At 44.4% G+C, this 23,149-nt stretch overlaps 1 protein-coding gene across 4 annotated transcripts in view; it reads left to right on the top strand.

Moving 5' to 3' along the window:
• The first annotated feature begins 8,023 nt into the window (after positions 1–8,023).
• The window catches only part of ZDHHC2 (zDHHC palmitoyltransferase 2), a 91,485-nt gene continuing 76,359 nt past the window's right edge, over positions 8,024–23,149 (top strand). For 2 of the 4 annotated variants that reach the window (XM_051842605.3, XM_051842603.3), the window contains exon 1: positions 8,024–8,301. In XM_051842605.3, the coding sequence (XP_051698565.1) occupies positions 8,162–8,301 (140 nt within the window). In that variant the 5' untranslated portion in view covers positions 8,024–8,161. The remainder of the gene's footprint in view (positions 8,302–23,149) is intronic. The other 2 variants (XM_051842604.3, XM_051842602.3) reach the window with 1 other exon arrangement.

The following is a 23,149-nucleotide window of genomic DNA, read 5'->3' as shown; positions in this document are numbered from 1 at the left end:
GATGGCAGCAGGAAGAGAGAATCTGAGGATGCTTCCTTCGCAGCATCCACAGGCAGAAAGGGGAAATACTTTGTAAACATTAAAATTTTGTATTTGATTTTTCTCTCTTTCCTTCCCCCCTTTTTCCCTCCTCTACCACCTCTCTCCCTCTCCTTCCCCTCCCCCTCCCCCTTCTCCTCCCCTTCATCTCCTTCTCCTCCTTGTTTTTAAGGAGAGTGTGTCTTGAACCAGAGCCAATATGGATTTGTACATACCACTGAAAAAGACACGTTAATTCTATCTCCTCCCATATTGGCTGTACAGAAAACCCAGCTAATAGAGCCTACAGTTAGAGACACAGCTGAAGATAAGTGGTTATTCTTCATGGGCACCTGGTGATTATCTGCTCAACCAACAGAACAAAAAGGTCCCCACGGTCACTGGGTGAAGATAGACAATTATTGGTTCCAAGGCTGGAATTATCCATGACTAAAGCTACATTGCTAAGCACTGATTGCTTAAAATCTATAGATTTTTTTTTTAAAGGTTTATTTATTTGAAAGGCAGAAGTGAGAGAGAGAGAGAGAGAGAGTCAGTTCCATCCTCTGGTTCATTCCCCAAATGGTTGAAACAGACACGGGTTGCCCAGGCTAAAGCCAAGACCCAGAAACTCTACCCAGGTCTCCCACATGGGTGTGGCAGGGGCCCACGTGCTCAGGCCATCTGCCCCTGCCTGTCAGACACATTACCAGGAAGTTGGACTGGAAGTGGAGCAGCCTGGATTGCTCGGATATGGGGTGCTGGCATCACAGCAGCAGCTTAGTCAGATGTGTCCCAATGCCAGCCCATCAATATTTAATTTTATGTATGGGGTTTGGTTAGGGTGTTGTATTCTGATAAGTTTCTCTCTGCATACACCTTGAAAGTGGTCATCTGTACACAGCCTCTTGCTGAACAATCCGTGCTGTCATCTCCACTGTGACCCAACTCCTTCCTTGCTCTTCAGCTTCATCTGCAAAGCGAAAATGCTAATAAAACCACAAAACTAACATTGTCTTCTACTTCTTATTACCTCTCAATTTTGTTTCTATAAAGGGTAGTACAGGTATAATTAGAAATTGAATCTATTTTCTTTCTTATATCTGTAAATATAAAGCCTGCTTTATGAATATTCATTAGGTAAAATGTCAGTTCAGTCCAACAGAACTTCCTCCAATGATGAAATTTTCTAGATCTCCACCAGTCACATGAGCCTACTGAGCATTTGAAGTGTAGCTGTCGTAAATAAGGAATGGAATTTTTTATTTATTTCATTTTAATTAGTCTTAATTTAAGTTTGCACAATTGCATGTGGCTGGAGGTTACTTTTTTTTTTTTTTTTTTTTTTTTTGACAGGCAGAGTGGACAGTGAGAGAGAGAGACAGAGAGAAAGGTCTTCCTTTGCCGTTGGTTCACCCTCCAATGGCCGCCACTGTCGGCGCGCTGCGGCCGGCGCACCGCGCTGATCCGATGGCAGGAGCCAGGAGCCAGGTGCTTTTCCTGGTCTCCCATGGGGTGCAGGGCCCAAGCACCTGGGCCATCCTCCACTGCACTCCCTGGCCACAGCAGAGGGCTGGCCTGGAAGAGGGGCAACCGGGACAGAATCCGGCGCCCCAACCGGGACTAGAACCTGGTGTGCCGGCGCCGCTAGGCGGAGGATTAGCCTAGTGAGCCGCGGCGCCGGCTTGGAGGTTACTTATTTGAGAGTACAAATCTACAGTTTGACTTGTAGGGCACCAAGTAGGTTCCTCTGTCCCCAGATTTCTGTATCCCTATTTCTTATGATTCTGCAGTCTGCATGAGCTGAAACCAATCCTTTAAGAAATGGTAATCAGGAGGCTGGCATTCGGCAAACTGATTAAGACACTGCTTGAGCCACCCTCATTCCATACGGGATCAATGCACTTCTGATCAATGTACTGCTAATAAGCCCGGGAGGAAGAAGTGGTGGCTCATATACCTGGGTCCCTGCAACCCACATGGGAACCTGTGTTGAGTTACTGCCTCCTAGATTTGGCCTGGCTGTGCTTGGCTGTTATGGACATTTGGGGAATGAACTATCAGACAGAAGATCCCTCTGTCTCTGTGCCTTTCTGCCTTTCAAACAAATGAAAAATAATTTTTAAAAATTCATAAGCAAAATGAAATTAAAACTATATGCCAGTCAGAGTTCTTGCTTGCACACAAAAAGTTGATTTACACATCAAGAATGTTTGTGTAAGTATACAAGCAGACTACTGAATTGAAAGAAACCCTGGAGAATCTAGGTTGAGCTAGCACAAGGCAAGGTGATGCATGGCCAAGATCCTGCCACCAAGAACAGTCTACCTAGTTTGCCAGCACTGGCCTTGACACCTTTAGATACTTGTCATCACTGCAAAGTTCTGTTGCCCTTGGTCTCTCTATTCCATCTGTCAAACTTACAGTTCCATGATGACCACTTCCAATAACCTACAATTGAAATTGTGTCATTGTATCACCCCTTAAAGATCCAAGTTATAGCGGCCAGTCAATGCAGAGGAAATATTTGCCCATCTTTTGGATTCATAGACACTTCCCCCTCCCTATATACAGGTAAAGGAGGGGGACAGTATAGGCAAAAGTATTCCTTCAAATGAAAAATTCTAATTTTACTTAAAAATAGATTAGCCTTAGTGCAAACTGGAACGAAGTAGAAGCAGAATCAGAGTGATTTGCTTTACAGAAAAATGTTATTTAGATCTTTTAAATTTTCTGAATAGGGCTGGTATTTTTTATTAATCACAAGTCAGTAAATTATACCATAAAATTGTATAATTATATCTAATTACAGTTATGTATAATTATATGTAATTGATCATTATGACCTTATAATTCATAATTTATCACTGCCTTGGTTAAGTTAATGGTTGTTGCCATTGAAATCTACCAAGCAAAGGTCAGGGGAGTGGCACTGCTCGGTGTGCGCCTGCCATCTAGTGGCAGAAGCATTGATAATGTCAGAAACTCTAGAGTGCTTGAAAGGAGAGGTTTGCCAGAGGTTTGCCCCACTTTACATTTTTCACAATTAATCATGCCTTGCAAACTTTTAGACCTTTGAAATGTCCTTCCATTTTATTCTAGCTCATTACAGGTTAATTATAAAAACAAATCTCTGGAAGCCAAAACATACCTAACCATTATTTCATTCCCATGTCAACTAAAGCCAAGATCCCTTTCTAAGACTGCTTTTATTTTGTTTACAGAAAAAGCACTGACTTGGCCACGCTGTTATTCTTCCACAGAGAATGCTGACCACTACTACAGATGAGCAAATCAACACTAAGTCACTACTGGCTTCAAAAGAGATTTTTTTTCTTCAAAACAATGAAAAAGGGCTGGCATCTTGGCACAGCAGGTGAAGCCACCACCTGCAATGCTAGCATCCCATATGATTGACACTTCAAGTCCTGGCTGCTCCACTTCCAACCCAGTTCCCTGCTAATGTGTCTTGGGATGGAGCAGATGACCCATGTGCTTGGGCCCCTTCACCCATGTGAAAGACTTGGATGGAGTTCTAGGCTCCAGCTTTGACTTAGCCCAGACGTGACCATTGTGATCATTTGGGGAGTGAATCCATGGATAGAAAATCAATCCTCCCACCCCTGCTGCCTGTCCCTCGCTCTCTGTAACTCTTTCAAATAAATATTTTAAAGAATTCAATGATAAGCTTAATTTAAGAAAATAATGAAAGAGGACTGATCAATGCATTTGCAATTACTCAAGTAATAATGGAAGAGTCAAGTCAAGAGTAAATGAGAGAGCCACATGTCAGCTTCATTTCTTTACACTTTGTGGATTTAGAAGGTAGTGACTGTCAAAGATCATGCCCTGTTAGCAAAATCAACACCATCTATTTCTCTCATATCTGCAGTAAAATTCATCTTATATCTCCAAGATATTTTCTTACTGCAATGTTTCCCTCCATGAACACAACCAAAAGAAGGAATAAATATCAGATAAGCAACATGTTTCAGGTGTGGCTGCAAAGGTGCGATGAGGCTGGCCCAGGCAGCACTAAGGGAGGCCTGTGCTCCCCAGGGACAGGGTGAATGAGTCTGTGATTCCCCTGGTGTGGCTAGTAAGCTGTCCTTCATTCACACTCTACAAGGGAGTGACTGAGAATTGTATTAGCCATAAAGGCAAGATAGAGCTGAGGCTTGGAGACTGAAGACTCTATGGGAATGGGCTGGAAGGAAAGGACGAAGATTGTTTCTGATAATACATGTTTTGAAATTTTGAGTGGCAAATGATTTTGTTTTTTAGTTCCATTAATTTTCATTTATTTATTTTCACTGACCACACACACACACACACACAGGGTGAGCCTCGGGGGTTGGGGTAGGGAGAGGTATCTTCCACTCATGGTTCATCCATCACATGCCCACCATAACCAGGACTGGGTCCACCTGAAGCCAAGGAGCCTGTGTTGCAATCCAAGTTTCCCATGTGAGTGGCAGGGACTCGCGTACTGGAGCCATCACCTGCTACCTTTCACAGCACACATGGGCAGGAAGCTGGATCAGAAGCAGAGCATCCAGGACTCAAACCAGGCCCTCTGTTACAGGATGCAGGCATCCAAGCTGGTGACTTAATCACTGTGCCACATGCCTACTCCCAGAGAATGAGTACGAGAAAGTGCTGGGTAGGTGGGACATCCAGGCGGAAGCCCCCTAGGAATACAGTTGTGATGTTAGGAAGAGGGTGGACCAGTTAAGGGAAGTCTTTCTCTCCTTTTTGGATGCCCCTTTACCCTTCTCCTTGCGTAGGTCTCCCCATTTCTCTTTTCCCCTTAATATTGCTCCTTCCCTCCTCTGCTGAGGCTAACTCTCTTTAACAGCCAAATTAGTTTTATCACACTTGTACATGAACACCATAATTTCTTGCAATATTTGAAAGTCTAAATTAAAATTGCTGATAGAGGAATACATTCAGTGTAGTGGTTACGACATCACTTGGGACACTGACATCCAGTATTGGAGTGCCTGGCTTTGAGTCTCCTCTCCTCTCCTGACTGCGGCTTCCCACGAATGCACACCCCAAAAGGCAGCAGATGACGGCTTTAGAAGTTGGGCTCCGGCCACCTACATGGGAGACCTGGCTGGCATTCTCAGCTCCTGGCTTTGGCCTGGCCAGTCCTGGCTGCTGTGGACATTTAGGGAGTGAATCAGTGGATAGAACCTCTCTCTATCAAATAAATTAAGTAATTAAAAATGTAAAAATATTCAACGCTCTGCATTTTTCTCTAGAGAGTGAGTCTCTACCAAAGGTTCTCAATTGTCTTTGACCTTCACATTATTTTCATGATAATGTACAGTCCTAAGGAAGGAAAAAAGACCAAAGGTTTTCTGTTCCCCAAAATCAAAGTTCTCCTTCCACTCTCAGCAAAGCCTGGTATGTAGAGACTGGCTGCTAGCCAAAGAGCTTACACGTGTGCATGCAAGCTTATACCTGTCTAATTAGAGACTATGCAAAGATAAATCCTGTCACTGTGTGGCTTGTGAGAAGAATCTTCCTGTGCTACACCTTTGTTTTAAGATAAGAATGATACCTTTGGAAAACTCAGTGATAGCAGCACCCTTAAAATGGCCAAAAAGGAGGAAAATATTCCACGAATGTTTATTACAAATGTAAACAGTTAAATAACATTCTGGAAGTACAACAGAAATGTAGCTTACTTGGAAGATGTTACACCTCCACACAATTATGCATGACTTTCAAAATGTTTTTGAACCAAAATAAACTCATCTTTTAATGCCATTTCCCACAAGCTTTTTGAAGTACCCTTCTATTCTTCCAAAAGTGAAAAAAGAGTGTCCAATGCTATTCCATTCCTGACGTTAAAACCCTGTGAGAGTGTTAGCACAGGTGCAGAGCAGGACCTCCTAACTCCTAGTACCTCAAGAGGCATAGTTTGCCTTTCTCCGCAGGTCCCAACCTAGGAAACTTGCCCCTTTACTTTTTTTTTTTTTTTTTAAACAGGCAGAGTGGACAGTGAGAGAGAGATACAGAGAGAAAGGTCTTCCTTTGCCGTTGGTTCACCCTCCAATGGCCACCGCAGCCGGCGCACCGTGCTGATCCGATGGCAGGAACCAGGTACTTTTCCTGGTCTCCCATGGGGTGCAGGGGGCCATCCTCCACTGCACTCCCTGGCCACAGCAGAGAGCTGGCCTGGAAGAGGGGCAACCGGGACAGAATCCAGCGCCCCGACCAGGACTAGAACCTGGCGTCCTGGCGCCGCAAGGCGGAGGATTAGCCTAGTGAGCCGTGGCGCCAGCCGCCCCTTTACTTTTTGTTCTTTGGTCTCCATCAACCTCCACACTCACTTGCTCATCTTTATGAAGATATTTCAGTCCTAGTAGGGACGTTTAATTCTTGTTTCTAGTCTCTTTGGATCGGCAGAATAAGGTCAACATCCACACCCAAGTTGAGGGTTCCAGGGACATTAACTTTTATGCCAATCAATAATTCTTACAGCAAAATAGATTAGCTGGAACGGATATTACTTAAATCCATAGCAACCAGGCTGGCGTTTTCTATGTATCTTTAAAGAACAGAAGTAAAAAGGGATTCGGGGTGTGTGTGTGTGTGTGTGTGTGTGTGTGACCAGGGTAGCAGCTATCTCAGGAGGTACTAGTTCGCAGTTACATCCAGTCCCGGAGATGGCTGCAGACAGAGCTTCATTTCTTTGAACGCATGTGAGTCAGTACTTTATTTTCATTTCTGCACACAAACATGCAGTAACTTCTTGTGGTGCCTGTGGGGTGTACATATCCGTATTCACCGACGTTAAGCGAAACTGGGCCCAGGATATGTAGTCATGAATACCCTTCAGATGCACACATCGGATTGAAGCGTCCCTGAGGAACCAGGTATTCTGTAACCGACCAAGGGGGATCTGGGCGCAGAAACGGGTACTTCCCCGTTTCATCGGTCCTAAAACCAGAGGTCTGGCGTACCGACCCTCAGCACCCCCTCCAGCGTTTCCAGCAGCCGCTCTGGAATCCCGGTTTGGAATTGCCACCCAAAGAAAACAGTATAGCAACGAACGGAAGGAACCACCGGGCTCCAGGGAGGGGTGGCGCCGACGGCTTTCTTACAACCACTAAGTAACTTCGCAGAAGAGTTAAAATTTCCAGAGCTAAGCACTTGCGTTCTACCTCCACCAGCCTCTGGATTCACAATCCAGACCGCTTCTCGATCCTTCCACGGCACCGTCCAAGCCAGAAGACAGCTCTGCAACCCCTCTTAGTGGTGCGTCTCCGTTCCCTTCCCCAAATCCCTGTAGTAAGTAGCCTTCCCTGGCCGCCCAACGCAGCTGCTTCTCGGATCTGGGAAGCCGGCCCCGCCCCCGCTGCCCTCCTCCCCAGTACCTGCACCCACAAGTTCCAGCGAGAATGTTCCAAGCGGGAGACAGGTGCAACTGGCTTCAGCGCCCAAAGACGTTCTCGTGGCGCCTTTACGCGCAGGGCGAACCGCTCCCTCCCGGCCCGGGGCAGGTGAAGGTCCCGTCCGCAGGCTGCCCGCTGCCAGGGCCTGCTCAGGCGCTCTCTCCGGCGCCGCTGCCCCGCGCCCCACTCTGCGCAAAGTGTGGCCGTGCCAGCCACGCAACTGTCCAGACTTGGGACGCCTGGCAGCAGAGACCGTCTCGTCCCCAGTCTGCCACTCGGAGCCAGCCCCGCAGCCCCCACTTCCTCCGGGTTGCCCGGAACCCTGAGCCAAAGGCGGGCGTCTTCACGCCCAACTCGGGAGCCTCTGAGGTGTCCCGCGTGGGGAGGCGCGCGGATGGGGAAGGGCGCCGCGGGGACCGCCCCGAATCCTCGCAGCCGGCCGCGCCGTGGGAGGCGGCCGTGGGGGCGGGCTGGGCGGGGGCGGAGCAGTCGCCAGCCGCCGCCTCCGCGTCCTCCTCCCGCGGCTGCCGCCTCCGCTTGGGCTGAGCAGCCGGGCGTCCGCGGCGCCGGCTCGGGGCTGCGGGATGGGGACTTAGCGCCACGGCGGCGGCAGTGGCCGCAGCGCAACCAGCCGCCGCCCCCGGGCCGGTCCCGCCGGGAGCGCCGGGCGCGGCCAGCCCGCCCCGAGGCCAGGCCCGCGGGCGGCGGCGGCGGCAGCAGAGCTGGGCAGGTGGATGCGGCTGGAAGATGGCGCCCTCGGGCCCGGGCAGCGTCAGGCGGCGGTGCCGGCGGGTGCTGTACTGGATCCCGGTGGTGTTCATCAGCCTCCTCCTGGGCTGGTCCTACTACGCCTACGCCATCCAGCTCTGCCTAGGTGAGTATGTGCCGCGCTCGGCCCTGCGCCGGAGAGCGGGCGGACGCCCGTCCTGTCCGCAGCCCCGGCTCACCCCGCACCCGGCTCGCCACTCGCCCGACAGCGACAGTCCCGGGACGCGGGGGGCCCGGCGCGCTCAGCAGCGTGTCCACTCGCCCTGCCCGGGAGACTCCTGGGCGCCCAGGGGCGCTGCCCTCTCTCCACGTCTCCGCCGGCGCCGCGGCCGTAGCCAACCTCCCAGCCGCCTGCTTCCCCGCGCACCCCCTTGCCCTCTCCTCTCAACTCGCAGGTGACAGTGTCACCTCCACGGCGCGCGCTCGCACCCCCATGCCTGCCACTAGCCAGCCACACCCCCTGGCCAGCGGGACGGCACCCAGGACGGCGGAGCGCTCCGCTGCCAGTAGCCTCCGCCGAGAGGTGGAGCCGGGGACGCTGCGCTGAAGGCTGGAGCGCTCACGGCTGGGCCCAGGATCCGAGCTGCGCCAGACCCGCGCCGGGGAGGCCGGCCTCGGCCTCGGGTGGCAGGGCTGACTCCCTCTCTGGTGGTCCTGAATCCACTTTGTAAAGATTTGTGGCAGGGCCAGGCGCGTGTTTTGATGCCTTTTTGAAGATTGCCAATTGGGCACTTTCTAGTGGAAAAGGGGTGGAGGGGGTGTGTGAGCCGCTGGGAGAGGGTTTTGGAAGACATATGCAATACACAAAACAAGAATTTAGATGTTAGAATGATAGGGTGAAAAAAGAGGTTGATCTTCGGGCTTTTTTTACATGCAGAGAGCTGCGTGGCAGAGGTCCAAGTTCGAGACTCCTGAATGGAGAGTACTGTACTTTGAATGCCGAAGATTTAACCACAACCACAGCAAAATGATTATGTACAAGTAGGGAATACAGTTTTGTTGCTTAATGTAAGCTGGCTTCTGTCCTCAGAGGCTTGTTGACAACTGGTTTGGGTAACCAGACAAAAACCACGACAGCACAGGATGACCTTTTTGCACTGACTTATGAGTGCTTTCTCTTTGGCCTTCCACCTAACAAAGTGTCTGTGTTCTGGCTGTTAGCAAATACCAGCCTTGAGTGGGACAAGGAAAAAGATTAAATAATGGCCTCTTTAGTTGAATCTTCATAACATAAGCATTTTTAAAGCTTCAGAATTCAGATAATCTTGTCTGAAGCCATCTTACGTCCAAACGTTGCCTTTTGTGAATGAATAATAGTGTCAGAATAATATGCAAAACTAATAAATGATGTAATTTTTAAAAGAAGTGACTTTCCATTTCATATTTTTATAGTTTTAAAATTTGCTTTTATTGCTGTGTTTATTAGACTTAGAAACAATCTTTTAATCAAAAGAAGTGAGACTTTTTTAAAAAATAAAAGATTGAATTGTGCGGACATCTTCATGACAGTGCAACTATATATGTGATGTTCAAACCATCTAAAATGTAGACAGGAATGTATATGACGAAACGTGTAATTTTGTATTTAATATTAAAATACCTATTGAGATATACTGTAATAGTATGTAACTGTTTGGAATCATTGTTTCATTCCTTTGACCTCTTGAAAACAATGAACAGTATCAGTTAATGTATCTGGTACAAAGGAGGGAAGTTCTAGAAGGTGTTTATCATCAAAATAGGCAGCTTATTCTCCTGTGTTATCACATTAGGTTAAGAAGCTTAGCCTAGTACAGTGTCTCACGTCCATGGGGGAGGGGGTGTTAATGGCAGGGAGAACTCTTCTTTTCTGCACCTGTCTGGGATACTACATAAGAGTACTGTGTGGGGTAGGTGAGGATGGAGAAGGAGATAAATGAAGAATTGCTGTTGTATCTGGATCATATATATGAGATGTATATGTATAAATATATACCTATGTGCTTTTTGTAAGTTAAGACAACTCTAAAGTACACATGAAATCCACATCAGTGTTTTAGTAGGTGGCGATTTGTCTAAGAGGGCTAATGAGTCTTACTAAATTGCCTGAATGATGTGGCCCGTTATTGATTGTTTACCTGGTGGTCGTAAATGAGGTCTTCCATCACTTCTTGTCATGGTGTCCCTAGCCTGGCACAGTGCCTACCAAGTTGAAAGCAGTCAATCAATGGTCTTGAATAAACAAATAAATGATTCAGAGGCACTATCTCTTATGTTGTCAGAAGTTGTTTTAAAGTTTATATTGCTGTGGAAAGAAAAAGATAAATAATCATTACGGAAGGTCTGTATCCTACAGTCTAGACCACAGAGAAAGTTATAGATGAATTGGATTCTGGAGACGCAAATCAGAGGTGCTGAGCTGCAAAAGCTTCGCATGGCCTTGGTGGGGTGGGGAATTTAACTGGACACCTTCTTTCTAGGTGCTGGGAAAGATGGTGACCAGGGTGGCAGGCATACAAAAACCAGCCTCCGCTCGTTTTCATAAACAGAGCAAATGGGAACGCCATCCCCCACTCCCCACTCCCAGCATTAATTGCATCTCAGACGGCTCTACCCTTTATGGATTCTTTTTCTCTTAGAAGTTGCTATTTACAATCAGGTTTTCCAGATTTCTCCTATGAATCCTTGGCCGGGGTTCTGACCAAAGAGAGTGTGGGGGTTGAGGTGTGAGAATTAGGGTAGGTTACAAACAGGATAGAGCAAGCGAGGTGGATTTATCCTGGTCCCCCCTCCACATCTGCTGTCAGTCAGGGATGACCCTGAATATAAATTACTCTATGCCCTCTGCTGTTTAGGAGTAGTGCTTATCCTGGTATCCTTGGAAACTGAGGATAATGAGTCTCATTACAGTTCGTTTCTATATTTAACAACATGAATGTATGTGGCTTTCTAGGCACTTTTTCAGTTAGCATAATTTTTGCTTAGTGTTTGTATTTTATAAACCGACTCCTACCTCTTTTTGCAATATAAGTACAAGGTCACTTCAGAAAGTTTTTGGATAATGGTATTAAAACAGAAGTTTTTTAAGTTGTAAAAAAAGAGTTTGAAATCCGTGTCTAGTTTTTTCATAATATTCATTTTTCATAGCTCTTTGAAGACCCCTCATCTACATGGATTTCAAGAAAGTTTTGCACCAAAATAAGTTTATTTTTTCCATCTTACACACTTTTTGAAAAACCATTGTATATATATTATATATATAAAATATGAAATATACATATATTGTATGAGAGTCAGGTGTTTCAGATATGCCTGCTTCCTATTCTGCCAAAGAAAAGATCAGATGGGACTGCTGTGCTTGTGGCCATTTGGAATATGTCTATCCAGTTTGCCGATTAACTAGACTCCCTTATTCATATTATTCCTTCCCCCTGTAGTTTCCCTCATCACTCCTCTTTGCCTTTAGCCCTCTCTCCATGACTGGTCCTTTGGGTCTTACTTGTTTTCATCATAATTATTAGAAAACTCATTTCCCATAAAGTAAGTAAATTCAGATTATAAAATATGGGGGCAGGTGTTGTGGCACTGCCGGTTAAGCTACTGCCCACATCCCATATCCAGTGCTGGTTTGAGTCCCACCTCTTTGACTTCTGATCCAACTTCCTCCTTACATGCTTGGGAGACAGTAGCTGATGGCTTAAGTACTTTGGTTCCTGTCACCTACATGGGAGACCCAGATAGAGTTCCTAGCTCCTGTCTTTGGCCTGGCCCAACCCTGGCAATGGTAGGCATTTGGAAAGTGAACTACTAGATGGAAGGTCTTTCCATCTCTTTCTCTCACTCTCACTCTCACTCTCTCACTCCCACTCTGCCTTTCAAATAAATAAGTAATGAGAGGGTACTCTGCAGCTTCAGATATACTTGATTCAGTGGACAAACTGAGTGTGGTTTTGTATATTTTACAGATACACTATGGTAGGTGTCATTAATTTTGCTTATTGAAGAAGATAACTGAAATTTTTCCTTTCAAGTGCCAGCATTTAAAATTGTTATAACTATTTTATACCTCTTTTATTTTTTTTTAAATTTCAAACATCCAAAAAGTTTCAAGAATACTCAAGAAAGTTCCATACACCTTTGTTTAACTACTTTGGGTTCCATGTTTCTAAAATATATTTCTTTCCTGCTCTCCTCTGAGGCAGGTGCTATGAGACATTTGTTATGTTGTGCACTGACTAAGTGGTTCTGCATCTGTAGTTTTGCTAAAGTAATTCAAGATTAAAATATGTAGAGATCATGCGTGCCAGCCTCCTTCTGCATTTTAGATGCAGAAGCTAAATGCTGAACACTTGCAACAAATTCTGTGTCCTTTCTGCAGGTTACTCAGTAGAGGTGTCAGCTGTGACTTTCCTTGTTGTGGTGCAAAGGTTAAGATGTCTCCCCTCAACTCCAAACCCCTCACCAAATCCCCCTAGGTCAACGAAGTGTAGACCAAGTCTGTATGAGTTTGTTGTTGTTGTTTAATAAAGGTTAACAGAGCTCTAGAAGTAAGTAAACAGCCTTTCCACAATTATTTCAGAGTTTTAGAAGGCTTTATAGTTTGGCTCAGATAGTGATTATTTTGGCTTTGTGGGCTGTATGATCTCTGTGGCAACTGCTCATCTCTGCTGTTGCAGAGAGCAGCCATAGAGAAAACTTTAACAAATGGGCTGGGATGTGCTGTAATAAACTTTATCAGCAGTTGTTGGCAGGCCACAATTGGTCCTTGCACAACAGTTTGCTGACCTTAGGAGAATGATGTTAGGCTATTAGAATATTGCTTTACTCACAGTCTTATGGTCCTTCTGAATAAATATCCCTCTGCAATCATTGCAATTCACCGTATTCTATAGTGGCTGCTGAAGATGTCTAAGAGTTAAAAGAATTAGTCCATGCACTTAGGGATCAATTTGAAGGATACACAATCATATTTTTGCTTTTTTTAAGCAAATAAAACATCCCTAAGGGTAAAAGGTATAAAACTTCAGACTTCTATGAAACTATAATCTTTTTTTTTTTTTTTTGGACAGGCAGAGTTAGACAGTGAGAGAGACAGAGAGAAAGGTCTTCCTCCTGTTGGTTCACCCCCAAAATGGCCACTGCAGCTGGCGCACTGTGCTGATCTGAAGCCAGGAGCCAGGTGCTTCCTCCTGGTATCCCATGCGGGTGCAGGGCCCAAGCACTTCGGCCATCTTCCACTGCCTTCCCTGGCCACAGCAGAGAGCTGGACTGAACAGGAGCAACTGGGACAAAATCCGGTGCCCCAACCGGGACTAGAACCTGGGGTGCTGGCGCCGCAGGCAGAGGATTAGCCAAGTGAGCCATGGCACCGGCTGAAACTATAATCTTTTAATTCAAGGCTGTGGGGAGCAATCCGGACTAGACTAAGTTACTCGAATTAGGACTTATTCTATGCATCTGCTCTCCCACAATATGGCGCTGGGAGAGAAGTAAACAGCTTCCGCACAGCTGCCTCCAGTTCAACCAATTAACTGTAGGACTTGCTCCTGATTGGAGAGCAGCGTACTCAGCCGAGTTGGGATTGGCGGAGGAGGACTATAAAGGAGGAGAGAGACGGCATGCACCAGGAACATCTATGGGGAACATCTAAGGGGAACACCTGTGCAGCCCCCGAGAAAGCCGGCCAGCAGTGTGCCGCTCCCCTGCGGAAGTGGGGAATGCGGCCAGGGGGAACTGCCCTTCCACGGAGGTGGAAGGGATAGTAGCCAACCCGGGAAGAACCAGCAGCAAACCCGGGGAGGGCCGAGCAGACGAAAGAACAGCGCAGGGTCCTGTGTTGCTCCTCCACGAAGAGGGGGAGCGACAAAGGCTACTGCAAGTTTCAGGATGGAGACTTAGGGGGCTCTAAATTGTATTTTGTCATGAAGTAAATTTGAAACACATGGAAAGAGAAATGTATCTTTTTTGTTGGTGAACCAGTACTTTATTATTTTTTAAAAGATTTTTTTTTTAATTTATTTGTAAATCAGAGTTACACAGCAAGAGAAGGAGAGGCAGAGAGAGAGGGAGAGAGGTCTTCCATCTGCTGGTTCACTCCCCAAATGGCCGCAATGGCCAGAGCTGGGCCAATCTGAAGCCAGGAGCCAGGAGCTTCTTCTAGGTCTTCCACATGGGTGCAGGGGCCCACGGACTTGGGCCACCTTCTACTGCTTTCCCAGGCCATAACAGAGAACTGGATCTGAAGTGAAGCAGCCCAGACTCGAACCGGCGCCTACATAGGATACCGGCACTGCAGGCAGCGGCTTTACCCACCATGCCACAGCACCCACCCCGGTAAACTATCACTTTAACAACTGTGTTGTCTCAGTCTGCTTCTAGCTTCCTGCTAGTGCACACCCTGAGAGGTGGCAGGTGATGGCTCAAATACTTGGGTCATGCCACCCATGAAGGAGACCCAGCCTTGGCTATTGTGGTTATTTAGAGAGAGAATCAGTAGAAGGAAGAGCCCTCTATCTCTGAGTCTGCCTCTCTCTGTTTATACCCCAAACAAAAGGAAGAAAAGAAAAGAAAAAAACTACGTAGGAAATTAAAGCATTGTGTTAAAAAAAAAGTACACAGATCATCTTGGGAACACAAATGTTGCTGTGTAAGTTTTAAAATAGTTTGAAATGAAATAGAAGGAACATCTATAGAAACCTGATGCATACAAAACATTTAATGCACTTTAGAAGTTGTTTCTTATTGACAATAATGTTGCAAAATATATTAGTTCTGTGGTTTTTCTTGATGCTAAGTATTTGAAGATTTGAAATTACTGGCATACCTCCTATTATCACATCCCACTTTGTTATGCTCCACAGCTGGTTGCCTTTTTTTTACACATGGAAGGTTTGTGGCAACCCTGAGTCAGGCAAGTCTGTCCATGCCAATTTGCCTACAGTGTGTGCTCACTTTGTGTCAGGGTTGCATTTAGGTAATTCTGTCTTATTTTAAATTTTTGTGTTGTGATGATACCTGTGATGGTGATCTCTGATAAGTGATCTTTACTCTTGTAATTACCACATGCTCCCATGTTAGCTGAGGGAACTTAACCAATAAATGTATGTGACCACTCCATGGGCCATTGTTCTCAGCCTTCTCTCTTTCCTCCAGCCTCCCTATTCCCCAAGGCACAGCAATATTAAAATTAAGCCTGTTAATTACCCTACAGTGGCCTCTAAGTGTTTAAATGAAAGGAAGAGTCACATGTCCCTCACTTTAAATCAAAAGCCAGAAATGATTAAACTTATGACAAAGGCATGTTGAAAGTTGAGATAGACCAAAAGCTAGGCCTCCTGTGTCTGTGAGCCAGTGTGAATGCAAACTAAAAATTTGTGCAGGATGTTACTGCAGTGAACACACAAATAATAAAGCAAATAGCCTTATTGTTGATATGAAGAAAGTGTTAGTGGTCTGAATAGAAGATCGAATCAGCCACAGCATTCCCTTAAGCAAAAGCCTATGCCAGAATGAGGCCCTGGCTCTCTTCAATTCTGTGACTGCTGAGAGAAGCGAGGAAGTGGCAGAACAGAGGTTGGAAGCTGGAAAGGTTGGTTCAGGAGGTTTATGGAAAGAAACCAAATCCGTAACAGCAAATGCAAGGTGACTAGAATGCAGCAAGTTATCTAGAAGACCTGGTTAAGATTACTACACTAAACAGCAGATTTTCAGTGTGGACAAAATCACTTTAATTTGCAAGATGTCATCTGCTGAGGAGAAGTCCTTGGCTGGCTTCAAAAGAAAAGCTGACTGCCTTGTTAGGGGCTTGTGCAGATAGTGACTTCAAGTTGAAGCCAATGCTCGTTTATCGTTCTGAACACCCTAGGAATTAGACCAAATTCACTCTGCCTGTGTTCCCTAAGTGGAATAACAGCTTGGATGACAGCACATCTTTTTGCAATGTGGTTTACTGAATATTTTAAGCCCATAAGATCTGCTAAGAACAAAAGGTTTTTTCCATATTATATTGCCCATTGATAATGTACCTGGTGACTGAAAGCTCTGGTGGAGATACACAACAAGATTAATGTTTCCTTTTTTTTGAAGATTTATTTATTTACTTGACAGAGTTACAGAGAGAGAGAGACAGGGAGGGGTGTTCCATCCTCTGGTTCACTCCCCAAATGGCTGTAATGGCTGGAGCTGGGCAGATCCAAAGCCAGGAGCCAGGAGCTTCCTCCAGGTCTCCCACGTGGGTTCAGGTGCCGAAGCACTTATGTCATCCTCCACTGCTTTCTCAGGCCATCAGCAGGGAGCTGGATCTAAATGGAGCAGCCAGAACTTTAACCTGCAGTGCCCATATGGGATGCCAGCGCCAAAGGAGGATGATTAACCTACTATGTCGTAGTGCTGGCCTGATTAATGTTGCTTTCATGGCTGCTAACACAATATCCATTCTGCAAGCCAGGGATCAGTGGATGGCTTTCTTACTGTTTAAGATATACATTTTGTAAGACCATAGCTGCCATAGATAGTGATTCCTCTGATGGGTCTGGACAATATAAATCGAAAACTTCTGGAAGAGATTCACATTCTAGATTTCACTAAGAAAATTTGTAAATCATGGGAAGAGGTCAAAATATCAACATTATCAGGAGTTTGAAAGAAGTTGATTCTAACCTTCAAAAGGTTAAAAGGTTTAAGAGTTCAGTGGAGGAAGTAATGTCAGATGTGGTGGATGTAGCAAAAGAACTAGAATGAAAAGTGAAGCCTAAAGATGTTACTGAATTGGTGCAATTTTTTGATCAAGATTTAATGGATGAGGAATTACTTCTTAAAGATGACCATAGTTGATTCTGGATGTGAAATCTCCTTCTGGTGAAGATGCTGTGAGCATTGCTGAAATAACAACCAAGAATTTGTTGCCACAGATCTCGTGCTGCAGGGAAATCTTTGTTTGGAGGGAAGACTAAATCAATGATGTGAACTTCATTTGTGTCTTATTTTAAGAAATTGCCACAATCACCGCAACCATCAACAGTTACCATCATGGCCAGTCAGTAGCTGTCTATATCAAGGCAAGATCCTTGTGACTGGCTGAAGGTGCCAATGATTGTTCACATTTTTAGCAATAAAGTATTTACTAATAATTTAAAATATACTATGTATATTTTAAGACCGTAAGACCGGTGCTATTTTATACTTCATAAGATTATAGTGCAAGTCATATTTGCATTTGAAAACAACAAAATATATGTGATTTTATTTACTTTAATATGTTTATTATGGTGGTCAGGAACCAGCCCCCCAGTATACCTGTGTGTGAATAGAGGTATGAAAACTCAACGTTTCTTTAAATAGAAAATTCATATATATTATGTATGATACAAATTTTTATCTGTGCTACCATTCACCTTTAATATAAGTGGTTCTGGGACAGTATCAAGGAAGGGAGATCAAGACTACTTACTGCTTTCTTGGTTCCATTTAGTGTGTCAGAGAGTTCTTTTTCTCTTGATGTACTGGGCGATGCAGCACAACCATTTGCTATTAAATCCTATTAGACATACCATACGTAAAGCAGTTAGTACCATGTGCACATGTAGTATACAGTAAGTGTAGAGTGAATTAGTCATTGTGAGTTTTTACTAGATTTATTCAATCCATTTTGGGGATGAGAACATCAAATTGTACAATGTAAATAAATTAAGAATAGTAGGGTTTAGGAGTCAAAGCTCAATTTAAACCAACCTTTCTTGCAGAAAATTTTCTTTCAAATGCTATGTCATCCTTGCCATAAAATACTTACATGACTATTTCCAGCCCCTAAACATAAGCTAAAGGGATGGTTTTGCAAATGAAGGTAATTTCCCCCAGAGAAGGTTACAGGAGATAGCTTCTCAGGGGTTTGGATGTGGTTCATTCAAAAGCATTTATTGAACGCTTCTTATGTGCAAGGCATTTCCTCCTTAGAAATGATTTAGAGGAAAACTTAATAGAGATCTTTTCCCAGCCAAGGAAAAAATTGTCTCCAGGAAAGAAAACACAATCAGAATCCCCTGATCAGCATGGGTGTGGGGAGAGAGGTTATTAGGGTTCAGAATGTGTGCATAGGGAAGCAGAAATGGAAAATGAAGTACCCCACTCCTAAAAACCTGTGAATTGGTTGCTAGACAAATGTAAAAAAGTGATCAATAGACCAGATTAAAAGAGCTTATGGGAAATACTTAAGTCATAATGAATTTCAAATCATATCATAAATCTTACCACAGAGAAATACCTCAGAGTAGGAGTACGACCAGCAAGCTCCCTCATTTTTTAACTTTTTTTTTTTTTTAACTTACGGATAGGTCACTGTTACTGTGCTCCCACCTCAGGGCCTGTGTTGTGGCTAGGTGGGGGAAACTGGACATGGATCTTCATGCTTGCAGTTCAGTCAATCCATGAGAAGGCTAAAGGATCCAGCTTGTAAAATGGACAGAGACCAAGAGAAGGTGAGGGAAGCAGAGCTGATGTTGTATCAGAAGGATGATGGAACCAGTGCTGTGGTATAGCAGATAAAACCGCCACCTGCTGTGCCAGCATCCCATATGGGCTCCAGTTTGAGTTCTGGCTGATCTACTTCTGATCCATCTCTCTGCTATGGCCTGGGAAAGCAGTGGAGGATGGCCCAAGTCCTTGTGCCCCTGCACCCATGTGGAAGACCCGAAAGAAGCTCCTGGCTCCTGGCTTTGTATCAGCCCAGCTCTAGCCATTGCAGCCATTTGGGGAGTGAACCAGGGGATGGAGGACTTCTCTCTCTCTATTTGTCTCTGCCTCTGTAACTCTGCCTTTAAAATAAATAAACAAATCTTTAATAAAAAAAAAAAAAGAAGAAGACTGGCCTTCTGAAGGAACAATTGACTGGGTGGCCAGCTGTCAGCGCCCTGGCACCACCACAGCCCCATACAACTTTGTAGACATGATTCTGGCAGAACTGACATATTTGTGTCTGCATACAGGCAGTAGGATTCAGCAAGCACAGGTAGTTAATCTTTTTTAGCTTCCACAGCGAGAAATACTAGGATGACTGAAAAAGACAAATAAAAAGACAAAAGTATCCCAGAAATCAATGTGTGTGGGGATAAGGTTGTCAGTGAAATGGTTCTCACTTTTTTTTGGGGGGGGGGAGGGTTCTCTCTATTTTCCATCTTGATGGAAAACTTGTGATTTTTCTTCTCAGAAATATAGAACCATAGCTTACATTTCGTAATTGACACTGCTGATTTCATGTTGTGTCACATCTCCCTGTCTTCTTTTCTCCAGGGATGGGTGGGTTCCCTCTATCTGTGATGACTGTAGAAATGCTGTGTCATTTAACTTGCAAAATGGCAGATTTGAATGTGGCATAGGTTCTTTTTTTTTTAACTTTTATTTAATGAATATAAATTCCCAAAGTACAGAATATGGATTACAATGGCTTCCCCCCCATAACGTCCCTCCAACCCCCAACCCTCCCCTTATCCACTCCCTCTCCCCTTCCATTCACATCAAGATTCATTTTCGATTCTCTTTATATACAGAAGATCAGTTTAGCATACATTAAGTAAAGATTTCAACAGTTTGCTCCCACACAGAAACATAAAGTGAAAAATACTGTTTGAGTACTAGTTATAGCATTAAATCTCAATGTACAGCACACTAAGGACAAAGATCCTACATGAGGAGTAAGTTCACAGTGACTCCTGTTGATGACTTAACAAATTGACACTCTTGTTTATGGCCTCAGTAATCAACCTAGGCTCTTGTCATGAGCTGCCAAGGCTATGGAAGCCCCCTGAGTTCACTGACTCTGATCATAGTTAGACAAGGCCATGGTCAAAGTGGAAGTTCTCTCCTCCCTTCAGAGAAAGGTACCTCCTTCTTTGATGACCCGTTCTTTTCACTGGGATCTCACTTGCGGAGATCTTTCATTTAGGTTTTTTTTTTTTTTCCCCCAGAGTGTCTTGGCTTTCCAGTGGCATAGATTCTTAATGCTGTCTGCTGGGATAGCAGGATTCCAGAAGATCATTACAAAGACAGTAATATATGGGGTTCTGTTGTACATATTATCAGCTAGAAATAACACAGAGAATTAATCATAAAAGGTCAATGTGACTGAGTGAAGATTTTAATGGTCCATTAGAAAATTATTGAAAAAAATTTCTTCTAATTCTATTAAGGGAATTTTATGTAATATCTTGATTGTTAATCAAATGCTGAGTGTGGAAAGGGGGAACTCAGTAGGGGAAGATTAATGCCCTTGATTTTTTTTTTTAAAGATTTTCTTTATTTTGGGCTGTGCTCTGGCATAGCGGGTCACTTTAGTGCCAGCATCCCACATGGGTGCTGGTTCACGTACCAGCTACTTCACTTCTAATCTAGCTCCCTGCTAATGTGCCTGGGAAAGCAGCAGAAGATGGTCCAAGTCCTTGGGTCCTTTATCCACATGGGACACCTGGAAGAAGTTCCTGTCTCCTGGCTTCTGATTGGTCCACCCTCCACGGCTGTGGCCATTTGAGGACTGAACCAGCAGATGGAAACTTTCTCTCTCTTTCTCTCTCTCTGCCTTTCAAGCAAATACATTTTATTTGTTTTGAAATAAAATGAAATTTGTTTGAAAGACAGAGTTGCAGAGAGAGAGAGAAAATGTATCCATCTGCTGTTTTCCTTCTTGGTCTCTCATGTGGGTGCCAGAACTCTGGCCAACTGATGATGCTTCCCAGGCACATTAACAGGGAACTGTTATGCTTGGAAGTGAAGCATCCAGGATTCAAACTGGCGCTTGTATGGGATGCGGCTTAACCCATTGCTTCCTGATGCTGTCTCCCCATGTCCTTGATTTCGTAAGAAGCATTTGATATCCAAGGAGAAACCAATTGTGACTGCTTGAGAATTTTCCTTTCAGAATTATAATATCACATTTTTATAACATGTATGGAGCATTTTTCCAATCTGACTTTTCACGTGACTGTGACTTTTCAACTTAAATATTAGTATCTACAGTGTTACAAAAATCCATTATTATTTGGGAAATTCTCATGAGCAAAAACCTGCTACATTTATCATCTTTGCACTTCTCTCTACTCTAAAAGCACACTTGATTCTAGTTCATTTCAGATGTCTTTTTAACTGTGGTTTTAAACACAAATCAAGTGTTTTTATCCATAGCTGGGTTTGATTTCTTCACCATTGTTCTTCCATGGTGTCTTGAAATTTCCCCTCATGTGAAATGCACCAGTAAACCTTTCTGCTATAGTTAATGTGACTTCTGCAGATTATTAAACAGTGTTGCCACCATAGAAGAGCAGAATGGTTCAGAGGGCTGGACCAAGAAAACACACACAAAAACAACAGACAAAACCCTTTTTCCTCTAAGTCTTTCAAAAACAAATGTCCAAAGAGTGAAATAGTTTTGAGGTAGTTGTCCATTTCTCATGGCCCTATTAGAGTAGATGTACAGAAATCCTTTGAAAAAGAAGTTCAAGTACACCTAAGAACCTCATAAAATGATTTGATTATAAATCGCTGAACTTTGGAAAGCCAGAAATCATTGTCATGATTGCCTTTTTGTGTGTCTGTGTACAGATATTAAATTTCTGTCTTGGTGTTACTGCATTATATACAAAAATGGGTTTTCATCATAATTGAAGGGTCTGTATAGAATGACATGACTTACACCAAACTGAATTGTGCCCTGAACTCTTGGAGGGGGGCCCATGTATCCCAGCAAATGGTTAAGTAGCTGAATCTGAAGTGTGGCCCTCCACCTGGTGTAGCATTGTGAGGGGTGGTCTGGTTCACACGTACAGTTCACACCAGGCGTGCTTCAGTGGGGCAGGCAGCCTGCGGCAAAGCAGCTAGCTCGAGCTGTAAGCACTCCTGCTGCCGTTTACCCAGAGTCGATTTCAACTATGAGCCTTAAGCTGAAAGTCTTAAGTTTGCTTCACATTCCAGGGACTAATTTGTGTAATCAAGCAGTGTTAAGTGGAAACCTCCATGTCACATGTATCAAGAAAAAAAGGGACTTACACATGACTCTTATTATCCAAGATGGTCAGTTAATGTGAAAAGACAAAGAGCAGAGTCTAGTCTGGCTCAGTCAGGGTTTTAATCATGAAAATTTTTTTAATGCAGCTTATTCCAGAACTTATATCTTAATTGTAGATACTTACATAAAGGATGCAATCCTTTAACAAATAATTACAAAATCCAAGAATTGAATTTCGACCATCCATAATTGTTGGATACCTTCTTAATTCATTAATTCAGAATATGAATTGCTCTTGGAGCTTACCTTCTGGTTGGGGGGAGGAGAACAAATGAACAAAATAAGTATGCTATTTGTTAGAGGGTCATTTATGTCAGGACCGAAAGCAAAAGGCATGGCAGAAAGGATTGTGAATACCAGGGAAAGGTTTGGATTTTAAATGCAATGGCCAGAAGGGAAGGGGCCTCATGTAGTTTAAGTGAAGAGGTGACAGAGCCAATGGATTTAATCATGCCAGTGTTGGGGAGAGTGCATCTCATGCAGAGGGAACAGTCTGTGTGAAAGCCCTAAGGCAGGAATCTGCCCAGCACTTTGGAGGGGAAGTGAGATGATTTTGGCTGAAGGGAGTAAGCAAGGAGAAGGTGTTACCAGTCGCAGAGGGGAGGGCAGTTGTGAGTGACTCTCGTGGGTTCTTTTCCTCGGCTTAGTATAGAAATAAAAAGCCAGGAAACAATTTGCAAAGAGGAAGAAACTTTTATGTGACAGAAAAGAAACTTTTATTTGATTGGCAAGTAAGAGAAAAAATGTCTGGTCCAAGAGGAGACCAGGTGGAGCGCCCAAGTGGAACACTGGCTTTGAGGAAGTATCCCAGGTTTTTAAGGCATTACTATCTGTTCATTGGGTTATCCTATTGGGGGTGCCCACTGGATGGGGGTGTCACATGTTTGTTTATTGGCTTGGGGCTCATGGAGATATCCGGGATCTCTTG

The sequence above is a fragment of the Oryctolagus cuniculus genome, chromosome 2 (assembly GCF_051225735.1).
Source record: "Oryctolagus cuniculus isolate XC-2025 breed Fujian yellow rabbit chromosome 2, ASM5122573v1, whole genome shotgun sequence".
Lineage (NCBI taxonomy): Eukaryota > Metazoa > Chordata > Mammalia > Lagomorpha > Leporidae > Oryctolagus > Oryctolagus cuniculus.
The sequence above is the reverse complement of the archived record's forward strand: the minus strand, read 5'-3'. Positions and strand labels throughout refer to the sequence as shown.